Below are 25,767 nucleotides of genomic sequence, written 5' to 3' on the forward strand. Positions count from 1 at the left end.
TAACAAACACAAGGAATATGTAGCACTTTATCCTTGTTTTCTATTAAGTCGCGCACAGTTGTAACCCCAATCTCGTACCTGATGCGACATGTACCACAGTTTCTCTTTTCCAAAGCAGCTCAATTATTTGAACTTTTTTTTTTCGATAATTAGCACAACAAGTTTCCTTTAGATATTCGTGGAAGGTATTTTGCATATAAGTAATACAGTACGGCCACTCGAACAGGACAATACTGAATGTTGCATGGGTTTGCAGTTGTGTGGAAGTTCGGGGGGAGATTTCTCTGAAAGTATATTGTGACTATTTTACAATTTGGGAAAACACCCCCTCCCACAAGTAACTGTTTATATGATTGTCGACAATGACAGAAGCATTCCTACTATAAACTGTGTAGTGATAGTGGTAAAGAATTGAATACGTACAGAACTAACGTAATGTGCTGAACTTCGTATTTTTTTGCAAGAAAAGAAAAAGCGCGATGAAGACAATCGGATAATCCGCCGATCGGTTAATAGGGTGACGGATAAAGGGGGTTCTACTGTAATAAATAATGTCTCGATGGATCTGAAGGCAAGAATTAAAACTTGGTTTATGACGCATTTTTAAAAGGTGTTATTATTTCTTAGTATGGCTACCTTTGCAATGAAAGTAAAACCAGATTTCCATTTACGAAACATAAGAAAACTCTGATTCATCGAAAACTTAACGGCTGGCAGTTCCTCGGTTCACCCAGTTCCCTACTTTGCGAACAGATGTTTCTGCAGAACATCTCGTGAGACTGAAGAAATTTCTGACGAAAACAGCTCACTAAATAAAAAAAAAAAAAAAAATTAGAGATCAAATCCGTATTAGCACAATTGAAGGGTTGAGAGCCATAGTGGGCCAAGCGCCATTTATTAAAAACGGAGAAAGCAAGGGTTAAAGTTAAGTGAATACCATAGTTTAATGAAGATCGACATATTATTTAGTTTTAATGTGTATATTTTATATTACTTGCTATATGTTTCCATTGAATTATGGTAATAACTTCATTTTAACTCTTGTTTTCTACGGTTTTAGTAAATGATGCTTGGCCCACTATGGTTCTGAACCCTTCAATTTAGCATTGATATTTTAGATTTCCATGTCTTCCTTTCAACTGTAGTATTTCAGCTAGATAGTGACGTTTAATGCCATAGCTTCCAAATAAAGCAACTTTCACGATTCGGTTCATACAAGACTAATGATGTGAATGCAAAGTTTAACATTTGCAAAGTCCGCCATCACTTCCAATTTTTCCCAGAGATAATGTTTTGATCTTAAATTAAGAAGTGCAGAATCTACGCTGTTCGAAAATATATGGTTGCTACACACAAGCGTAATCAGAAATTACAGATACAAACTAACGACGAATGGAATTAACAATTTGAAACGGACAGAGCACACTGACATATTTCAGAGAATTGTAACCAGAGTTGGGCAATATGTGCATACGCCCAGAACACTTTCCGCGGGTTATTTTAGAGTAATAATGTTCGCAGACAATAAAATTGCTCAGACCTTTAGATGGAAGATTATTAGATTAATTTTACTAAGGACGTATCGAATCGTTAATCACGAAACAAATCGTAATAAATTTCAGTCGTCTCATATTAACTTAATATGCATACGTAATGTGCATAAAAATAAACGTGCATTTACTCCGTATGGCCGTCTAATAGCTGAGATAAAAAGCCACCTGTAAGGCGGAACTACTCACATTTCCTCTTTCTTGGTGTAGCGCAATTACACCAGAAAGTTACCGTTGTTTTATGAAGAACATAATTAACGTTGCAAGCGCGAAAAACTACACGACATGCATAAATAATGAGTGTCCTCAAGGTGACATGTATACTTTTTTTTTCCTTATTTGTTTTAAGTCTTCTGCAACAATTCAGTTCTTGTACCATGTTGAGAACGGTATTACCATTTATTTTCATCTATTATTCCGAAGACATACATACATGAAATCATTTAATATGTACACAAATAAAAAGACGAATTTTCATTTTCTGGATTACACAAAAAGGACATTCTCTACAATTGCAAAATTGAGACGTTTGACTTCCATTTAAGAATTGTATGGTATTTTAATAAATATATGTAACTAATTTCTCACGGTTTTACATAAAAATAAGCTATCTGTACTATATTGTAATCACGTCTAACGAAAATTACTTAAAAGCGATATACATGATAGTGGCATATCTTTTTTTAAGTGTACAATACTGTATATTCTTTTAAGACCTTGCTTCTGTTATTCATACGCGTAAAATGGAGTTTAAAAGTCTTTTTTGTAGTAGTTATATATGCAACTAATGGGATAAGTATATCGCTGGAAAATGGCTTTGAAGAACAGGTCGCTAGCCAAGTTCTTTATTTACACAAAACCGATAATAATACATATCCCACAAGCAGAATACAGTATTTATTAACGATCGTTTGATGTTTTTATTAGGATTCGTAATCATTATTTTAAAATAAAAGTACCATCATTCAATATAGCTAAATTATCCATAGACCATGGCAAGTCATTGACTGCCATCAATTGCGTACGCAGAATTTTGTCAAGGGGGAGGGGGGTCATTATTAAAATTGTTTACAGTTTACATTATCGATATTTTAAATGTTGTGTATTATCACTTATTATTATTGTTGTTATTATATTATTATTATTATTATTATTATTATTATTATTATTATTATTATTATTATTATGTTAGGTATAACCTATTTATTAATATTACACCATGTTCTAACAGAAAATATTCATGGATATTTTTATAAAATCTGTGAAACGTAACATTTAACATTTAACATTTTAACGTCTGTTTGATTTTGTATAATAAAAAATGCTTGTCATTATTACACTTACACAATACTTATATACATATATATTATATACTTTACATAACAGTAAAATCCATAGAAATAGACCTATGTGTAATCAGTTTATAAAACTTCAAAGGGGTGTTTATACCCGGTAACCCCCCCCTTGCCCTGATTGTCATGACAACCAATAATGTTAATGATATTATTCTTACCCATTTTTACAATTGATATATGCCTAGCTGTAGGCCAAGTCAAAAATATTAATTCTTTCGTCGAAATACTTGTTTACGTTTGCATTCATGGACATATTCCGAAACATGGAATAAGAGACGAAGGTTTATAGGATTAGCTAGCAAAATCTCATTAGTAATATTACCTACTTTCTTACCTTCGCACAATTTCAGGAAGCGTTCATATTTAACTATGGATTTTTCTGGTAAAATGTATGAAATAACAGTTGATTCTGCTTCTTCAATATCGGAAGGACAGCTTTCTTCAGAATTACTCATTTCAGTAAAAGAATTAATATTTTCGACAGTTGATCACTGCACTCATTGCGGTAATGATTTGATTACTACACTCAGTGCGGTAATCATTGTCGTTAACATAGTTAAATAAGTGACTGTTAAATAATCGTGAATAAATGTTTTTAATGTCGTTTTGAGGATTTTTATATTGTCCGTACTGATGTGTAAATCAGTGAACGGAGGAGAAAGTGAGTATTAATACATAGGAAGACTACAGTTGCAAAGGAAATAATATATACAGTAAAATACATATAAATTGCACAATATAAGTGAACTAGTTTTCATAAAACGTACAGCCACCGGCATAGCACAGAAGTAAGGAACAGGTCTTCCGGTCGGAAGCTGTGCTTGGACATTGGTTCGAATTCTGTTTGAACTTTTCCGAAGCTTGTCCAACTTTAAGGCGAATGCCAGGCAATCCATCGCTAATCTTCTGCATCATGTCACCAAACTATGTTCTTGCTATCACAATTCAACCGACGCCGGTTAACCTTGTAGTTGGAAGAGAGACGTTAAATAACAGATTTAAACTCATACGCACATATATAGGCTTAGGTCTATATAGCCTATATATGAGAGAGAATAAAAAGAGTTTCTCAACATACTCTACTACGATAATCTTGTGGGTATAACGTGTGTTTTCTCTTTTGCACAAACAAAACTATTTGGCAGATATTTGTATAAAATTTTGATCATCTCATACAACGAATTAAGAACAAAATTACGCAAATATCGCCTCAGTTCATAAACCTCTCAATCCATTGCAGTATGTAGGAGGACGGAGGAAGGAAGTTTCTTTGCCATACATGTTGAAACATGTTGAAAGTTGGGCCCAAACGACTGATAACAGAGGAAGGAAATGGGAAGTTATGTAGGAACAAATAACTACGTGGAAATAATTAGTTGCTATTGCAGTGCGAGATAAATAAATGTTTAATTTGGATACTCTACGCCTTTATTTGTGTTTGCGGTTTTGCAATCTAAGTAAAAGAAGATAAAATAAATAGACTCGGAGATAAGGGAAGGAAATCCCTCCTCCATGTCGGCGTGTGCTGCCTACACGCCAGGGGCAACCTACACTCAATTTACTGATAGCTACGCCTTGCCTTTCGTCTTGAGAGGGAAGTCCGAAACAGTTTCCTGTGGCAACAGACGGTATTGCCAGCGTTGCCGCCCAGATCATTGACATACAAGCAATAAAATATGTTAATGTTTTTATGTTGATTGAGACATAGGCGTCTGTATGTAGGATTCTAGTTTCAAAGTCACTTCTTAGTTTGGGTCATAGGTAAAGGGGTACAATATGAAGAGAATTTTGCCAAAATATTTATTTATTTAAATTTAAATATACAGAAGAATATAATTACAAACAAACAAGAGAAATAGACATAAAATAATAGAAACGATATAAAAAAAGGAGATACAGTAGTATTAACAAAATTTGAGACCGAATGAGCAGCGCTCGTGTTCGGTCGCAGTTCAGATATAATATTAATAAGCCTATAAGAGAATATAAAATAAAATAAAATTGGAAATAGAATTAAAACTAGTTACAGAAATTATATAATACAATATTAATATAAGAGAAATATAGAAAATAAAAAAATAACAATATTAAAAATGAATAAGTATAATAAAATAGGAACTAAAATTTAAATTACAGCGGCAATGGAATTATATAATATAATATTAACACTAGAGAAGAATAATATCGCACGTGAAAAGTAGGACTAGGGGAGAGTCGGGTAATATCGGACATCGGGTAATATCGGACAGTGAGTTTCTTTCATCTACCACACCATGAAAGTACCTGATTGAAATGGTTACGTTTCTGTGATGTCGCATAGAGAAACGTAACCATGTCATTCAGGTACTACCATATGGTGGTAGATGAAAGAAACGCACTGTCCGATACTACCCGATGTCCGATACTACCCGACTCTCCCCTATATATTTCAAAATTATAGAATACAAATGTAATATAGGTTGATTAATTCATACACATAGGCTATAAATTTATTTAATCAAGTTGAAGATATTAATACGTTTCTAATATTCTTGTTATATGTTAGTGGGTTACATGTTAGAAGTTCTGAAATAATTATTTCAGTACTAAAATATCTTCGTTCCTAAACCATTTGGAAGCTGTGTTGGAAAGAGTGGGTGAAGAAAGAATGATACTGAAACTGATCAGGAAGAAGAAAAGGAATTGGTTGGGTCACTGGCTGAGAAGAAACTGCCTAGTGAAGAATGCACTGGAAGGAATGGTGAAAGGGAGAAGAGTTCGGAGCAGAAGAAGATATCAGATGATAGACGACATTAAGATATATGGATCATATGAGGAGACAAAGAGGAAGGCAGAAAATAGGAAAGATTGGAGAAAGCTGAGTTTGCAGTGAAAGACCTTTCCTTGGCAGAACACTGAATGAATGAATGAATGAATGAATGAATGAATGAATGAATGAATGAATTAGATAATTAATACATTAGTGCATTTAAGGCTATAATGCAAGTAGCTACTTTGTCGTCATTGAGATTTCCTTTTCTAAGAAACACTTATGAATTTGCACGTACAGAATTCCTTATACTTTTCTCGTCAGCAAATATGTAATGAGATACGCCTAAGCGAGATAAAAAAAGAACATAAAATTCTCTGCTTAAACGAAACGCGACAACCTGCATACGAGTAAGGAGGCGTTCATTAAAGAACTTGTTCGCTGGAGAACGTTATAGGGGTTCATTCACTTGCTTTAAATTTGACCTGCTTTACTGCTTCGCTATTATAAGGCAATGTACTTGTATAATTTGTCAAATTCTACTCTATATACTGCACAAGAAACAGAGGATAACGTCCGTTCTTGTAAGACCTGTACGAATAATTAATTTCCACATTTAACCTGTGGAATAAAAAAAAAGTTGCTTTTACTTGCCTGAAGCTATTATGCATAGGGGCAGCAAAACTTAATAAAACGAAGATAATAGGATAATTTCTGAACTTGTTAGTTCAGACCATAAATTAAAATTGCAAGGTATTTTCTGTGGATTATATGAAAGCCTGTACTAGAATTCATTTGTTTAATAGACACTTGCAACAGCAATTTTCTAAAAACCGATTTCGCATGCACTTTTATTTCATAAACCAAATTTATTTATTCTAACTTGCTTTCATGTGAATTCATACCTAAGTTTATAACAGGTTTTCAGAAACCTTATATCTTGTCTTAGAAAGGGAAATTTCAACCACTGTGGAGGGAAAAAGTCGTGCAATCGTCTGACAGCACTGCTTCACATGAAGACAAAATAACGCCAGTCTCCGAAGCGTCGTGAATTCCTTGTTTCAGGGTCTTTCTTTTTCCTACCCTCGTTTTTGGAGTTACTATGAATTTATTGAATATAGGTGGGTGGTATTTCCTCTAGGTAAATTAATAGGACTCCAGTTCTTAATCCCTTTTATTTCAGATAGAAAGCGATTACGTCTGGTTTCTTTCCAAGACAAAATATATGTTCATTGTGCCTATGGTCATACTTTATAACTCGAATGTACGTACTTTCACCGCTCTGTGAGGCAATTATATTAGGCGAACAGGTTCCAGCGAGGTTCTTTAATACGGATAATTTATTACTTTTTGTGCTCTCCTTGAACGTGAATTCTCTCGGATCAGATCATGTAGAATGCTCAACTTTCGTCGTTAACAAACCGTGACAATTTCGGTGCCTAAGGCGCACAGAACGAATATTACTAAACTATCGTAATCTGTTTCCTATTCTGGTTTTAAAGTTCTAACGTCTGTGTACAACCTCGTTTGTTATAGCCAATCCAGTGATTTTTTTCAGTACAGTGAAATCTTTTTAGTTCTCACTCCTAAGGATATCTTTTTTTTTGTAGGTTATTTTACTACGCTTTATCAACATCTAAGGTTATTTAGCGTCTGAATGAGATGAAGGTGATAATGCCGGTGAAATGAGTCCGGGGTCCAACACTGAAAGTTACCCAGCATTTGCTCATATTGGGTTGAGGGAAACCCCCGGAAAAAACCTCAACCAGGTAACTTGTCCCGACAGGGAATCGAACCCGGGCCACCTGGTTTCGCAGCCAGACGCTCTAGCCGTTACTTCACAGGTGTGGACAAGGATATCTAGAAAAATATATATATTAACCGTAAACTGAGCCAAAATTAACGTACCGCTACTGTACTTTTTATGCTTAAACATTGCAATGAATTACAAATGCTTCTGTACTGTATCCACACACCAAGTCAATTATCATTAACATGTTGATAAATTTGTTCACTCTTCACACGATGCCAGTAAGCTTGGAAGACCTGTAGCAGGTACGCTTCAGGTATTTATGTAAACTGCAATAACGTTGGACAATATCACCTTTTTATTTTATATGTAAAATAAATAAATGAAGTGTGGACTAAGTAAAATTTGTAAAACTTTAACGTAGCAGTGATCAGCACAGTACATAATCAGTTTCCCATGTACCTGTGCATCTCAAATAATAAACTTTGTAAGAGAAGCCATTTATTGCCCGTTTAATTTATTAGCAATTACAATTTCATTTTGAATTCTCCAACATCGAATTTACCAGTCTCCACTGTACTTGCATTTCCTGGATATCGTACAATTAATAACTGTGACCACTATTAAATAATTGTAATGGTAATAAACAGGGTCTGTAATGACTCAAAGCACATTTGGTTTCTATATTCGATTTACACTAAGAGTTATGGCTCTTTTACTTTTTGCAAAGTAATTGATTGAACTTTTGCTAAATATAATTAAAAAGGTTTTAATTCTATTTAGTTATTTTAATTTTCTGAAATCGTATAAGCAAGTAGTAGCACTATGACTTTCTGGAGCTTCTACAACTTTCTTTAACATGCTGGAACTTTCTGGAACATTCAGAATGTTTCCACAAGTTTCTGGATTGTAAAACCTTCTAGAGCCTTGAACATTCTGGAACCTTCTAGAACTTATTAGAAGTCTGTAGATGGCGTAATGATATGAGATTTCTATTTACTTCAACTCGAGGTTTCCGTTTTTTTTTAAGAAACTGTAAAAATTACGCAAGTGAAGTTTCAGAATATACCTAATTTAAGTAATGCAAGATGGAATTCTCAAGCAATACTAGCTCTCTTTTGGCATTTGATCTTATACCAGAGAGAAGAGACTCACTACTCGAAATTTGTAGATTCATCTCTTACAGATGGGCGGACCATTGGTTTGCTGACCAAATGTACAATGCAGCTGATTATCAGAAGCTTGCAGGCTCATGAAAAGACATTGAAGTCTGTGAGAAAGTTTTGCAATCAAGACTGGAAATTCCCAGAACAAAATCAGTGTGCAGAACGGGCAATCAAGTGCCTTCAAGATCTTTATGACGTCTGTAAAAAGAAGAAGAAACTTGTGCTTAGATTTATTTTGTCTAACAAAACATAACAGTTGTATATTATGCTGTAATTATGCTAAATACACCACAAATTTTTTGTTATATAGCAGTTTCATAGTAGGTGTAATAATGCGATACCGGCATTACAATATAACTATGCAGCTGAACACTTTCCTTTTACTCTCGCCACGACCACGACAATGCGATAACAATACAATATCCGACTTCCACAAGGTGTTTAAGAACAAACTTAAGAAAAGATTTACCAAGAAGTGTTTTAAAAACAAATTTCACTGTAAAAAGAGAAGAGAAAATGAGAGAGAAAATACGGCCCCCCTGGAAATTGCCGCCATAGGCATTTGCCTAGGTTGTCTAGGCCTAAATCCGGCACTGTAATTACGGGGTATTCCGAAGTGCATGTATATTGTATACCAGTTAATTTATTTTTTGCGATTCAGAAATAGTTAGTAGTTATTTACTTGTCCTCTTAGTAGTACATTCTGTTTTAACTGCACTATTATTATTGGAGGATTGATATTCATAGTTTATTTCAATCCGTTCATTAGAGACACCTAAATCTTACAGCAAATATCATTTGTTTATCCTAATTCCATTACCCAATTCTTCTTCATAGACGTTACACGTAATCATAAGGATTTCCTCAACTCCCCTTCTGCTCTTCTATTTAGTTTCTAACAGAGTTCTCGAGTTCCGTTGTATCATCATATCAAACACCGTGCCAGTAATGACAGATAGACACACTCTACCAACTATTGGTCAAGATTTTGCAGGGTTAGAAATTTATTACCATGTTCGCACAACTGCCATTCAAAATCCTTTGCAGTGCCAGACACCAGTGCCTTCTGAATCATAGGTTCAACTTTTTTGCCAGGATCCTCTCGGGCTAATTAATATTAGTTTAATTTCTCTGCTATTAAAAGTATCTCAAGACACCTGTTCATTCAGAATGTGGAACTCTATGCAAGCTCCGTGACAACTCAGTGCTGGTATGGGGCATCATTCTGAACACGTGTTTATACAACAAAGGAAGATCTGTATTGAAAGAAAAAAAAACCATATATACGAGCAGGGGGACAGATAAGGAGATATATGACACTTTATGAAGGAGAATATAAGAGAAATACAAAAGACGCGCACTCTATAGGATGTTTCCCAAGACACAATTCCAGGTCCGTATCTCATCATTATCTTTTATACCCCCTACGACCGACATATCTCGAAATACAAATCAAAACGAGTAGTCATCAGCACGCACCGTTTCTTACTGATAATCCTTAAATAATTTGCCTTACATTGAACCCAGCTTACTACTGCTTCAGAGTCAAATTTTTATGACTGTGAAATAGTATATTTTGAAGCAAAGCGTATTTTCTGTTCTATAATAGAGACATAAAACTATTCAGGCAAACAATTTAAGGGTTTAGAGCCGCGCCATTTATTAAAAACGGAGAAAGCCAGGGTTAAAGTTAAGTGAATACCATAGTTGAATGAAGATTGATATATCATTCAGTTTTAATGTGTATACTTTATATTACTTGCTATATGTCTCCATTGAATTATGGCAATAACTTCATTTTAACCCGTGTTTTCTACGGTTTTAGTAAATGGCGCTTGGCCCACTATGGTCCTGAACCCTTCAATTATACCCTCCTGAGTCCTGAGACATTTTTGTTTTATTTTTAAAGTTCAATATAAGTCACTGAAATGAGGAAAAATTCTGCAGGTTACATTTAGTGTACAAATGCAGGTATGTTATACTATACTTCGGGTCTCTGCACATACATCTTATATCATAATCATTATGCAATGTTGTATAGTATATTATACTATACTCTCAGGCCTCTGAAGGTTGTTGAAGTATCATACAATCATACAATACAACAGGAGACTGTCAAACTTAATGATCTGACACAAACAATTCAGCAGATTTCTATGAAATCACCTACTACTGCACTATATGCTATGGATGAAATTAGCTATTGCTACTCTACTAGTAGTCAGAAAAAAAATTCACTCACTAGAGATCATAAAGAAAGGAAGTCGTTGCTTCAAAAGCAATTGAATGCAGCGGACACAAATTTAATGTATTATCACAGATGATGATACGAGAAGTTTTAATTTTACCGGTAGATTTACGAGCAACCTTAGTTGTGAGTAAAGTCATGTAGGTAGGGAAAATCAGAACCTGGAGTGATATATTTTATTATGGTCATTTAGTGAATAGAATAGTAAGTAATAAAAATGATAACGCATGTATTATTCCTATTATTACATAGTATATTTATTAACCCAGTACTATAATCCATTGACTGGAATCGCCTACTATATTCTTAAAGAAAGAGTGAACACAAATGCTACTGGTACCAGAAATGTATAGCGTTAACTGTCACAACTACAGCTGACAAACAAATGAATAAATGAAAATACTGTTTCTTTTTTTAATAAATATAATGACATTTACGCATAAACAACGAAATTATTGCATAGATATTACAGAAGAACCTTCTGCCATTGTGAAAATATTAATTTTACATTAGGCCTACATAGGTAACTTGTTAATGTTACAATTATTGTTTCGCTGTTCACAAAGACTTTTCGTTTTAAAATATAGGTCACCATTAATTACTAGTACTTCTGACAATACGTTAATATTCCAGAGATGTTTCTTCCAATCATCGCATCGACCGAATTGTATTGTTCATTTTGTGTTCTATTAAAACACAATGGAGGCGGTGCATTTTCAAGCGCCATGAGCAGACGTTTTATTTCCTTCTTTGTTCATGCTGGTCAGTGGTAGATTCTGATTGTCCTCATGATTAATGGCATTCCTGTGGATTCCTTCCCCTTTTAGTATGTATGACTTAGTGAACTTCTCCCTGCAATCCTAAATGACTTCACCTGTACTTTATTCTTTTCAAACAGAATGAAAAATCGATGTTTGACGTTCTCTTTTTTATCACTTCGACTTCTGAAATGCCATTTCCTTTAGTGACCTTGTAAGGAATTATTAAGCAGAAATGAGTGCCCGTGATTGTGTGTGTGGTATTCATCTCCTTATAAGCACATACTAATGTTGTCGGAAAGGTAAGGATATGTGATCATTAACTTACGATACCTGTTAATAGCTGTAATGTTCACACTATTCACTGCATGTATACAGGCCTACAGTTTAAAATCAATGGCTCCATCTTCAGTAATAATATAAATGTGAAGTGGTGCAGTATTAATTTTCAGAATACCACCAAAAGCACAGCACGTTTGTGTGTCAAGTTGTTTTGTCTGTTTTGCTGGTTGGTTACGGAGTATCCACTGACATGTGTCATTGTGGATTAATGTGTTTAAACGGTCTTCATCAAACCACGGAGGTCTTCCTGAACGTGGAGTGTCACTAATGTCAAAACGACCCTCCTTAAGAGGTTAGGTACAGCTTACACCAGTAAAATTTTCGGAAATACTCAACATTTTTTTCCTCCATTACTGTATTATCGCCGCGGCCTCATGCTTAACATGTCGGCATCATACAATAACGTGCGGTGTCCTTTTAAAACATAATTTTGCCGACCGATTGTTGCTCTGTAGGCTTCACTCTAAGCGTCACGTTGTTACGTCTACTTCCTCGATAAGAATAAGCACTAGTTTGTTATATTGTTCAATGGCTATAATAATAATAATAATAATAATAATAATAATAATAATAATAATAATTATAATAATAATAATTATAATTATAATAATAATAATTATTATTATTATTTTAATTATAATAATAATTATAGTAATAATAATAATTATTATTATTATTTCATAATATACGAGTACGTTGACATTCTTAACTCTTTAATAATAATTTTTAATAATAATAATAATAATAATAATTATTATTATTATTATTATTTCATATACGAGTACGTTGACATTCTTAACTCTTTAATAATAATTTTTAATCACATACCTTAATGTTCGTTCTCAGCACAAGACATTGCAACCTCGGTTTTAGTCCACGTGGATTAGACAAGTAGGTGTCATTTAATAATGGAAGCATCTTATTGGTTGCAATATTGAAATTGACGCGAGTGATTGGAGCGGCGACACAAGAAATTGAAAACAATAATACAATTCAATTTCAAAGACCTGCCGAATGTTATGCACGAGGCCGCTCAAAGACCTGCCGAATGTGAACTATGAGAGCGCGGCGATAATATTTTGTACATTGATAACAATTGGTATGTGTAAAACACTATGCTTCTCCTATATGAAAAACATACTTTTACGATTTAAAAAAAGTTATTTATATATATACATATTTTTTCAAAATTCAAAACTGTGACAGTTCGCTATGCAGTGATGAAGCGTTTCCCTCATGACTCAAACTTGTTAAATTTGTCATGTTCTCTTTCTTTTATTTTATTGCCCAGACTCATGCTTGCTCTTTCAACTACATTCCTTAATAAATAATATCTTTACACAAAAAATGTCATCATAGAATGGTGGATATTTTTTTTGAGTTATGAAGGAAACGCTTCATCACTGCACAGTGAATTTTGAATTTTGAAAAATATATATATATACATATATATTTTTTGTTTTATTTTTTTTTTAATCGTAAAAATATTTTTATCATATAGCAGAAGGACAGTATTTTACACATACCAATTTTCATTATTGTAGAAGATACAGTAATGGAGAAACAAAAAATGTTGAATATTTCCAAAATTTTACTCCTTTAAGCTGTACCTAACCTCTTAAGACGAGAAAACCATTTCCTTTCCGTGCTCTCACCGATAGCATTGTCCCCATACACGGCGCAAATGTTTCTGGCCGCCTCCGCTGCTTTCGCCCCTCTATTGAACTCAAAAAGAAGAGTATGTAGGAAATGCTTCTCTTTCTCCACTTGACACTCCATTGTCTAGTGTCCACGGCTCCACTCACTATTTGCAAAAATGAAAACTTCAATATGTAAACTCAACAAGTGAACTTCAAATAAAAAATGGCAGTCGATAAATAAACCCATAGCAACCAGAGTATCAACACGCGAAACAAAAACGCTACGAACTTATGCACCAACCTAACATTTATACCTATATTAAACTACACGAAAGGTTTTACACAGTCAGAAGTAGCTCTACAGTTTGCAATTATGCAAATAATGTAACTTAACACAATCACTAGATTCACGCCTACGGTGCATTTCTAGATGTATTGTCCAGTATCAAAACTTGTGCATTAAAAAAATTATGCTTCTAAAGGGTGAATTTATGATGTTGAGATAGAGAATTATATCCGAGCAGTGTACAACCACACCCAGAGTCCAGAAAGTACTGTAAGACGAGCTATTGTTATGGCAGGCAGCGTAACAAGAATCGAAGTGTGCCTGAGGCCTGGGCGAGGTGAAACCGGACTTGACGTGTAGTTGTGGGAGTGCTGTTACATTTTAAATCGTATTGTAAGTCGGTATGACTGGCTCCAGTCCAGGCATTTAGCTGCATTGCTCCATCACGTCCTACTTTCACTTCAGCGAATCTAATAAAAATTCAGCAATATGCATGTAAAAACCAGCGACTTTACGACAATGTACAGTATGTTGTGCCAAGCCGTCCATAATACAAGAACAGTCCGTTATTCATCGGGTGGAGATAATAAATAATGGAAAGCGTGTTTCAGTGCTTGATAAATTCTTAGGTTTACGTCTTTTCAGTTTTTAGAAAAACACGATAAAAATCCTCAAAACGACACGGTCTACTTCCATTTCCTTGTGTTCATTTCCTTTGTCGCGTATGGTCAGCAATTTTCAGACATACACTCTAGGTACTGAATATTGCAAATACAGTAATAGAACAAGTTCTAACAATGTGAAATTTATTAAACTACAGTTTTTGCAACGTGATACGTACATTTAAGCGGAACTCTATAACGTATAAAATAAATTGTCCCATTTTTCTTATACGATGACGTCACTCGTGTTACCACGGAAACAAGTGCAAGTGGTTTTCCACTCGGTCCGACTCGCTCTGTCCATTATTTAATGCTCTCGAATATCTCCATGTCAATTAATCAATCATTACACTCTAGCATCAAGCTGGTCCTAATGAGTGCACTGATTAATTAACATGGAGACATGAGATAATTGCTCTGCCATTACAATTGCTGACTCCATCCCCCTCCCCCGTATGTGTTTGTTTTGTTTTCTACACAATAGTCCTGGAAATATAGGGTGTATAGGTTATTTATTGTACACGAATAGCAAATAAAATACACTACAGTACCTACAGTATTAAAAGTATTATTGTATTTTATTACTTGAAATCGAGTATAGTTATTTAACGACGAGTATCAACTACTAGGTTATTTGGAGTCGATGAGATTGGTGATAGCGAGATAGTATTTGGAGATCCGAGGCTGAGGATTCGCTATAGATTACCTAACATTCGCCTTACGGTTGGGGAAAATCTCGGGGGAGGGGGGAATCCTACCAGGTAATCAGTCCAGGGGGCATCGAACCCATGCGCGAGCGCAACTCCGAATCGGCAGGCAAGCGCCTCAGCTGACTGAGCTACGCCGGTGGCCTTCGAAGGTTTTCTGAAACTACAAACCGAATATCACGTGTAATAATAGAGCTCATCTATAGTTATACTTCCTCTTATTGCCATTCCCCCGTCGACCTGGTTGGCGAGTTGGTATAGCGCTGGCCTTCTATGCCCAAGGTTGCGGGTTCGATCCCGGCCCAGGTCGATGGCATTTAAGTGTGCTTAAATGCGACAGGCCCATGACAGTAGATTTACTGGCATGCAAAAGAACTGCGGGACAAAATTCCGGCACATCCGGCGACGCTGATATAACCTCTGCAGTTGCGAGCGTCGTTAAATAAAACATAACATTAAACATTACCAATCCCATTGACGTTACATAAAAATTGTTATCTTTTTTATAACAAAAAAAAAAGCTCTATGAATTTATAGTAACTTAGTGTTCACAAGGAATGATTTGTAAAACAGCAGAATGCAACAAATGTGTGAGGAACTCTGTAGTGCACGAATGGCGACTGCACTGAGTGCATTGGCAGCCAGCAGACAGCTCATCGAGTTTTGCTCTCCTTGTTTCAGCGGACTGTCGACGGCCGCTCCAGACGGACTGGGCCGAGGCGTGACTCCAGTGTACCTGCGCTGCTCACAAGGACATCTGGAGTGGGTGTACCCGCGCGGAGCCCTCAGGGTGCTGCTCAGGCTGGGGGCTTCTGGAAGAGACTTCAGGGGGTGCGTGAAAGTGGGCTCCAATTTCGGGGGAGCACGGATATTCCTAGAAGGACCAAGATCTCTGGTTCCACTCTTCTCCGTGGAGGACGGGGCGCCGGCGCAGCTGGTGCGGTGCTTCCACAGCCGAGGGGGCCAGGCCGCCCTGTACGTGGAGGCCGCCAGCTCCAAGACCGACTTCACGAAAGAGGTGGCGTCGCTGACGTACGACCTGGAGGCGTTACCGCGAGGAGGCGCAGCTTACGACCCGACAGAAGGTGAGCATTAGCATTTTTATGAAGGGCTCTAACTGCATTATGAAGTCGTTATCGTGGCTAATTGGAAAGGAGGCATGGAGAGGTGAGTGGGATGGACGCCGAAGCAGACAGATATTCCAAACTCATTAGAATTTACGCACAGACTTTCTACTTCTAAACGTTTTCTCAAAACTAAAGTGTCCTCTTCCATTACTCCTACATACATGGGCTAGTTTTCTGCCCGGTGGCAGATCTTTCACTGCAAACCCAGCATTTTCCAATCTTTCCTGTTTTCCGTCTTCCTCTTAGTCCCCGCATACGAATCCATATATTTTAATATCGTCTATCATCTGATATCTTCTTCTGCCCTGAACTTCTTTCCCGTTCACCATTCCCTCCAGTGCATCCTTCAGTAGATAGTTTCTTTTTATCTTTCATTTTTCTCTTCCTGAGCAGAAGGGAAAGGAAGTTCATGCCTTAAAAACGTGAAGAATATGTATGCATTTATGCTGTAAAATAGATAAATATGCTACAAAATACGCATTATCAGTCTGAGATTATTTTAACAGAATAATAAGGTATAGTTAACTTACGTTTAGTCTATGGATTTTGAAGTGCTTGCCTCATTGCTGAATGCTCCATTTATGCTCCTACAGTTCACAACTAAGCAGTGACGTATGTTTTCTGTTGTCATTCTTCGCCTGTTTTCTCTCAGCATAGCTTTGTAGCGCGAAAAACTTCGTTCTACGCCACAAGAAGCAAGAGGGGCTTGCACGAAAGCTGCGAGCTGTTCTATAGAAAACTTTGTTGGCTTTTGGGGTGTTCTCCCTTCTTTAAGTTGATAATAGCCAGGGTTTTTGGAAAGAATATTTGCTGTTTTCTCGTTCACTTTATCTCCTACATTTCCTGTTAAACTGGATATTGTTCTATCGAAATCTGCTAAAGACTGCAGTGAAGGCATACCAATTGCTGACTTGATAGGCTCGCTATGAGGGCGTCATCGTTACGTTCAAAATTCATAAACACAAATTAGTCGTGTTTACGAGGTTACACACTTTAAAAATGAGAAAAAGACAAATAAACATACATAATATGCAGTTTCTCTGCATAAATGTTAAAATATGATTCTTTTATAAATAAAGGCAAAAATATGTATTTTTATGTACAATAAAAGTAATATCATTGTATTCAGAAATTTGTGATTCATGTAGACAATCTTTCAGCATATTCACACAACGATAGAGAACAAATATGCAAATGCATAAACTTCCTTTTCCTACTGATCCGTTTCAGCGATCTTCTTTCTTCACACGTTCCATTTTTCTCCATATTCAATAGGCATATTTTATAGCGGTGCTAACATTTTATGGAAGCCAAACATTGTAGTGCATTAAAAACTTTATTTTCTGTCCATCTTAGCCATAAAATTAAGGTAAGGTAAAGTTAACTCCCTTTAGGCCTACAGGTCAAATTGGCCGAGATGATGGCGCGAGGTTAAGAATTCCCCACCTTTACAGACAGTCGGCATTAATGGCAGGAGGGATGTCAGTCCTACGTACTCCACAAGGAAATGCCCCTGGCACTATTTCTGTTAGATGCTGAGTAAACCCCAGGTTCATAATGCGGCCTAAAGAATTAGGCAGATCAATGGTGAAAAACCATAACGCGCAACCTTCGGGCTTTGCAGCACTACTACGCTATCAAGCGCTGTCGATAAAATTAATTTGTATGATTAAGTCACACTATAGCTGAGTGGTCTAAGGCGTAATGCCTTGGACTAGGAATGTGGAATGCGCGCCGGTTCGAGTGATGACCGGGTTAATGGAATTTTCTCAAGAAATTACGGCTAGTGTATGGGACCTGTGCCCACCTAGCATCGTGATGAATTTGGACTCGAGCAGTGTTCGAAATCCCAGAGTTAAAGAGTAATACTGTTAAACGATCTGGACGGTAGATCAGATCATTGCCGCGTCCAAGCATGACTGGACTACATGGTGATACTCCGGTTTTGATAAGAAAACAAAAAAAAAGGCTTCCACTTTGTACCTCGCACTACATATTCGTTCTATTGCTTGTGGCACAGCCATGTTGATCAAAATCCTCACTGGTATGGAAACTGTTCCAGAGAAATAGCTCATTACTGCTTTGCGTTGTGGTGGTGGTGGTGGTGGTGGTGGTGGTGGTGGTGGTGGTGGTGGTGGTGGTGGTGGTGGTGGTGGTGGCGGCGGCGGCGGCGGCGGCGGCGGCGTAGTACTACTGCATTTTTCTAAGTCTGAAAAAAGCTTAATTAGGGGAACGACGAGTGGAAGAAGACTTGTAATCAGATCGTTTGGCGAGGAGTTAAGACTTCGCCGCCAGGCCTATATTCGGCCCAGATCCACGCGGAAGCAAGAACCTGTCAATGACTAAATTACCTGTAGAACTACATTACACCGCGACATGTAGAAGCAGACTTGTCAGTTTATTTCACTTTTTAAAGATGTGGTCAGTCACGCGGAATCGTCCTGGGAAGATACAGAAATAACGAAGGATGATTAATTAACGCTCAAACTTTAATTTATACATGACAGCATATTAATGCTATATTAATTGACATGTAGGATTCTCGGATCATTTTGACAAGAATCAGTTATTATTATTTCAATCAAGACTGAGCGCATTGACCCAGTTCTCGTGTTAACACGCACTTCCACTTTCTTCGTCGAATCCAGTTGTTGGCACCGACGACTCGTGTGAAAAGTCTATCGAGCGGAAGAATACTAGTCCATAAAAATATAGCACTTGCAGGAAATTGATTAACTCTACATCAAGAAAGAGGTCAATGAATAATTGGGAACTGTCAATGGCTATTCTTTAATATTACCAGTTGTAGTTTTGGTTTCCTCCCATCCGCGCATTTGGCTCCTACGCCCTCTTCCTGAGAAGCCCGTGGCGAAATTATGTTTGTTTCTATAAGTAGGAGGAGGGAACTGGCAACAGTTGTGAGCAGGGTGTAGGAGGCGGGTACTATGAACGTCCTACAAGACCTTAAGAAAGAAATGAAACACATTAAATATGCCTTTAGTTCTTAATCTTCGAAGAATTTTAGAATATTGGCATTGAACTGATTTTGTTCATATTCATTGAGTCACTTCAATCGAAAATAATATACATGACACATAGGCTATTCCCGTTCCTAGGACGATAGTCCATGGAGGGCCATGGCCGACTAACTCATTGCTAGCCTCATGTCCACGTGCCTCAGCAGAGATGAAAGAACGGGAGTAACGTGTGGTTACCACGATGACCCCTCCTAGCCGTCATACCTGGTTTACAAAACCGAATTTCGCTAACTATACTAGTTCCCCAAATTAGTCACGATGCTAGGTGGACACAGGTCCCATTCACTAGCCGAAATTTAATGAGGAAATTCCTTGCCCATAAGGACTCGGAACAAACGCGTATTCCATAACGCGAATCCAAGCAGGAACACAAATTGGCTACTTATTCGAAAAGGCTCTAAAATGCGTTTATTTTTCTTTTTCGCGTAGCGTTAAAATCTTTGAAGAACCAAGGCCAACTGTTGGCCTCACGTCAACATATCTCGGCAGAGGTGAACGATCATCCAACCAGTACATAGGTAACGTGTGGTCAGCATGATCTCCTCCCGCAGAAGATTATTTTCATTAATAATCGTGGCGTTATAGCCCTTTAAGGGCCCAGACCGACCAGCACGCTGTTGACTTCGAGGACATATGCCGAAGCAGAAGTGGACGATCATTCAACCACAATGAAGGTGTCGTGTTGTTAGGATAATGATTTCCCTAGCCATTACAGCTGGCTTTCGTAATCGGATTTCACTACCTATCATAGCTCCCAAAGTGCACCACGATGCTGGGTAGGCACCGGTCCCATAAACTGGCCGAGAAAATTTCTTGCCCCGTGAGGACTCGAACCAGCGCGCATTCCGCAACGTGTGTTCTAGACAGGATGCCTTAGATCACGACGCTGGACGTTTATTTTCCTTACATAAGATAAAGTGATCAATGGAATTATATAGGAACTATTTTAAACAAAAAAAAAAATTCATTTAAAATATCTGTAAAGTGCTCTGAAAATTTAACATAGGCTTAACGCTAACCATTATTCCCCCTCATACGTGAGGAGAAAGACGTAGTTCTGCGTCAAAATTGTTCGTGTGCAATGCAGAAAATGAAATTTTGATTTTCGTATTTAGATAAACAGTATATGATTTAATTTCTGTGTTTGTTGTAAATGATGGTTCTATAAAATTAACATCAAATAGGAATATAATAACTGTCAACATGGTAAAGAAATGAGGTGTAAAACGTATAGTGAGAAACTATGTATCACTTTCATGCAGGGGCGTACGCAAGGGGGGAGGTTAGAGGGTTAGAAACCCCCTCCCTTGAACTTTAAAAAAATGACGTATTTATATTTAAGTTTTTTTACCCATAATCATTGTCCCTTCTCTAAGTTTTCATGTGGGAGTAAGAAAATTTACATCGACATAAGGCATAGTCCTCCTACCTCTCCTTCAATATATTCATCATGCAAGTTTTATTCTTCATCCTTCGTGAGTTCTATGTTCCATTAGAGTGTTTAATTAAATTTATTTCAATATATTTGATTGTTTCCATGTACAATATTTTCCTGTTATGTAAAGTCTTATCTATCATAATACAAATAACTATATATATATATATATATATATATATATAATATGAAATGATTATTGTGTAAGTGTAATGACACAAGCATTTTTATTATAGAAAATTAAACAAATTAAAATTTGTTAAAAAATGGATGGCTGTGAAAATATTACATTACAAAGATTTTATAAGGATATTTATGAATATAATATTAAATAAATATACGGTACGTTAATAATAATAATAATAATAATAATAATAATAATAATAATAATAATAATAATAAAATACCGATATTGTAAATTGTAAACAATTTTAATAATAACTATCTCCTCCTCGAATGACAAAATCCTGCGTACGCCACTGCCTTCATGGCATTTATTTTATTTCTCTTCCTGCAGTACCGTATTTGCTGCCCATTGGTTGCTATGCCATCACACCCCTGCACTCGTTCAGCGTTAATGCCTTGCCCACGGTTGAATAGAGCATTGTGCGAGATGTTGTATTCTTGTTGTCTTCGCACACAAATGCCATGCTCTGCCCCCTTCATTTTACTGGACCAAGTGTCCGAGCTCTGTCTCTGTCTTCTCCAGCGTTCAGGTCACTGACATCCTCCGCGAATACCTTCCGACCGGAGCAACACCGCGAGATAAAGTCTTTGCTTGTGTCGAGCCGCCAGGCCAGCCTCTCCACACATGTGCGAAATATTTCATCTGGATGTGGGCAATATTTTGAAAATTCTTCCTCTTCTAGTGCGATAAAATTAATTTCCGACGAAAATTTCTGGCAGCAGCATTTTAAACATTTGGCATAAAAGTATGAGGATTTAATAGTGTGGAGTCGGTTGCGGGTGGCAGAGATATTGCATAAACATTTTTATTATTGTTTCGGTGTTCGTAGAAGAAGTTTTCAATATTGTACCATTTAAAGCAGCGTTTTTCAACCTTTTTTTCAACATGTGGCACACTAAAATTGTAATTTAAAATCCTGCGGCACATATCATCTAAATCAGCCGTGGCGAAAATGTAACTCGCGAGCACATTGTGACTCGCAATGATAGCTATGCATTTCTCTTGCTTCCTACCTCCCACAACCCCACCATCTCATTGAGTGGTGTCAAATTCCGTTCCATTTCTATTTGTCTCTGACCTGCGAGTGGCGTATCGTTGCAATGTCTCTCTCAAAACCACGTACCTCTACAAAAACGAAAGTTTCAAGTAGGATGGGAGGACGCATTTTTTCTGCCAATATGATGAGAATATTAAATGTATGATTTGTTCTCAAGTATTACGAGGAAAACTGTTGTATAACATAAAACGGCATTATACTACATGTTCCTGATGAAACATTAAAAGGTTAAGTAGGATTATTATTATTATTATTATCATCATCATCATCATCTCTGTACGTTGGCCCTTTTTTTTAGTGGGTTATTTTACGACGTTTTATCAACATCTTATGTTATTTAGCGTCTGAATGATATGAAGGTGATAATGCCAGTGAAATGAGTCCGGGGTCCAGCACCGAAAGTTACCCAGCATTTGCTCATATTGAGTTGAGGGAAAACCCCGGAAAAAACCTCAACCAGGTAACATGCCCCGACCGGGAATCGAACCCGGGCCACCTGATTTCGCGGCCAGACGAGCTAGCCGTTACTCCACAGGTGTGGACTCGGTCCTTTTTCTGCAGATGTACGAATAATGAGGTTAGATCTTCAATTTAAACTCACAGATTTACAACGTGATGTTAACTGAAAGCTAGATATAAGGACTTAGCAAATGTTGAACCTTTCAAATCTTTGCCAAAAAATAAATATCCGAACCTTCGTTCTTTCGCTTGCTTTGTTGAAGCTAACTTACGTTTGTGAAAAATCATTTTCAACAATGAAAATAGTAAAAACCAAATTTAGATCACGACTGACAGACAAATACCTTCGTGGTCAACTACGACTGGCAGTGACATAATTCCTGATTTGGAAACTCTGTCGCAGAGACATTCTGAAGACGGTTGATTTTAGGTTGTGATAATGTGTCCTATGTTTTATTGTTCATTTTTTTCTTCGTTACACGTACTAAATATTAGTTTATAGCCTTGTACTGTATAAAATTATATTTAAGTGCTTGACGTAATGAAAATGAAAATCTGTTAATAAGGCAGACAGTTGCTTCACTTCCTCTTGGGGTGACCGTCTCCCTTCACAGGTGCTATGCACTTGCAGGTTACACAGTGGCTCGGCGCATGATCACATTTTCGCCACGGTTGATCTAAATCATTGGTTTCTAACGGGGGGGGGATTTTTTCATAAAAACAAGTAAAGTACGATATTTTGTAAGATTGGTCCATAGTGACACTTGTGGCGGAAATGGTCGCAGTTGGGATCTTTCTCGAGATTTTTCCGTTTCCCCGTACAAGGCATCTACATTATTCCGTCATCATTCCATAGCATTCACCCGAACGCCGCCGTCTGGCGACATGAGGGACTGGGGCTTAGGACGAGTGGGGTTGCCTGCTAGGAACCTGGGTACGCGCGAACCTTAGTGTAGTCAGCCGGTGTGGGTTGGGAATGCGCCTAACTTGAAGGTTAGCACAATAGATCTAATAAGATTCCAGTGATAAGTCGTAGTGTCCCTTGCATTAAATTCAATTTTGGTACAATATTCTAAGTTTACTGAACTGTCAAACTTGGCTGCGCGTCAGTCATTGTCTTCTCACATCTGCACTGTGTTTACTGAATGTTGAATTGTGTTGCGTGCACTGAAAGTTGACTCTTGTGGACTCACTTTTTTGTACTAATATTTTCACTTTTTATTTTTCCAATTTTGCTACCACAGTCTTTACAATTTTCATTTTCTTGCGGTACATCAGCGGATCATTCGCGGCACACCGGTTGAAAATGGCTGGTTTAAAGTAGAAAATAAATAATTGTCGCAAAAATGCACAAATGAACAATTATATCTGTGCAAATTGCGAAAAGCTTGTGCAATATTCTAAATACTGTAATTGCATAAAAAATTATAAAATTAATAGGATTTGCAGAAACATAAAGTTATGTAATTTGTTTCTTGGAGTTTTATTACTTTCAATCCATTTTATCACACTCTAGACATGCTTATGTAAGTAAATCATTATTAGACATAGGATGTTTAGAATCAATTACTACCGAATTTACATCACATTAAAATGTTATTTTATGGGCACTCTAAACATTGAAATTCTTTACGAACAAGCTCTTAAAGATTTATTGTTAGCAGAATGCTAACTCTTTTCACTGAAGGACGGTTTCCAATATTACAGTTTTTACAAGATTCATGCAACTATATCCTAGCTCACAGTTTACAGAATGCAATGGAATTGTATAAATCAATTAGAAGAAATTGTTCACTAAACTTGTTAAGTTACTTTTTTTTTTTTTAATTGGGGAATTTTATTGAAGTGAATTTATTATGGCAGGCAGAGTAACTATCTCATGCCCCCATGTTTATATTGCTGCCTATGCACTTCATTAGAACCAGGCACCCAGCTTCGAAGCCGTTAGCCCTGTGAACGGTTAAGTTACATGAATTGTACAACTCTTTGAAATCCATTCTTGAACATCTATTGCTCAATACCTTCTTGAACATTGCCCATGCCATTAGCATTTAATTTAAATTCAGATTCTCCAGAACTGATTAGTTGATACACATATCTGATTTCATTTTCTCCATTACCATCTTCGTTTCTGAAGTCGAATGTGATTGTCGCATTTTTGCACATTTATATTGAAAGTTTGTTGAATTTTTAAAAGTCGAGTAGCAAAATGTGACAAATGCGACTGTGGTTTAAACTCCGGTTTAAAGGCAACGTAAATAATACACTTGGTCGTTTTATTTATTTATATATATGCATGCTTTCAACTGTAGATGTTCTTCCCCTTCCTCTGTGAGGGCGTATACATCTATTAAAGCACTTAGGCAAGAATGACCCTTTGTGAACCCCATAAACTGAAGACCAACCCAAAAGTTATCTTCAATAAGGAGTTTAGTCTGTCTCATAGGAGATATATATCTCCAGGCTCCAGCAAACCTTTCATCAGGTTGTCTTCTATAGCCTGTTTGATTATGCATGCACTTACACATACCGACACAAAGTTCTGGGCCATAGCATTGGATGGTAGTTCCATGCTTGGCCAGTAAATCGGATTGTTCACTGTCGTACCCCCCACTGTGCCCTGGAACCCAAACTCATTACTTCTGGCTAAGTTTTTAGGATAATTATGCATTCTTCAACCAGCCTGGAGTGCACTTACACATCCAGAGTGGCCCAGCTATCAGAATGAAGGTAGATATTCGTGCCTTTACATGCGTGGTTGTCGATTCAGTGTATCGTGATATACTACATTGCAACTTCAACTCCCCATAGTTGATCGTCTGCTTAAATTGAGGGATTTTCTGTTAGGTTCACTTCACTAATGACAACACTTCCTCGCATGTTACAGATATCACGATAGTTAGTCATTCTGTAACTGTTGGGTTGTCACTATTTGAGATTAATTACATCAAGCTACTGTAGGAAATTAAATTAATTAATTTAGACGAATAATAATAATAATAATAATAATAATAATAATAATAATAATAATAATAATAGCTTTCAATGTAATGTAATTTTACGAAGAAAAGTAACTTTAGGCCATTAATATTATTTAGTAATATTTAGTGTTTTATAATAAGGTTGATGGCAATGCTGTGCCAGCCATCTTTGATTTTCTGTACTCCATTGTTTTGAGTGTAAAGGTTTTCCTGAGCGCAAGCTAATATAGCAAACACTTCGTCTTGGAAAACCGTAGTATACTGACAGAG

At 36.7% G+C, this 25,767-nt stretch overlaps 1 protein-coding gene across 1 annotated transcript in view; it reads left to right on the top strand.

Annotated features, from left to right (window-relative positions):
* The window catches only part of LOC138701877 (meteorin-like protein), a 137,810-nt gene that overhangs the window by 102,795 nt on the left and 9,248 nt on the right, over positions 1–25,767 (top strand). The window contains exon 2 of the mRNA XM_069829215.1: positions 15,895–16,298. Coding sequence (XP_069685316.1) covers positions 15,895–16,298 — 404 coding nt within the window. The remainder of the gene's footprint in view (positions 1–15,894; positions 16,299–25,767) is intronic.

This window comes from Periplaneta americana, chromosome 6 (assembly GCF_040183065.1).
Source record: "Periplaneta americana isolate PAMFEO1 chromosome 6, P.americana_PAMFEO1_priV1, whole genome shotgun sequence".
NCBI classification, from domain to species: domain Eukaryota; kingdom Metazoa; phylum Arthropoda; class Insecta; order Blattodea; family Blattidae; genus Periplaneta; species Periplaneta americana.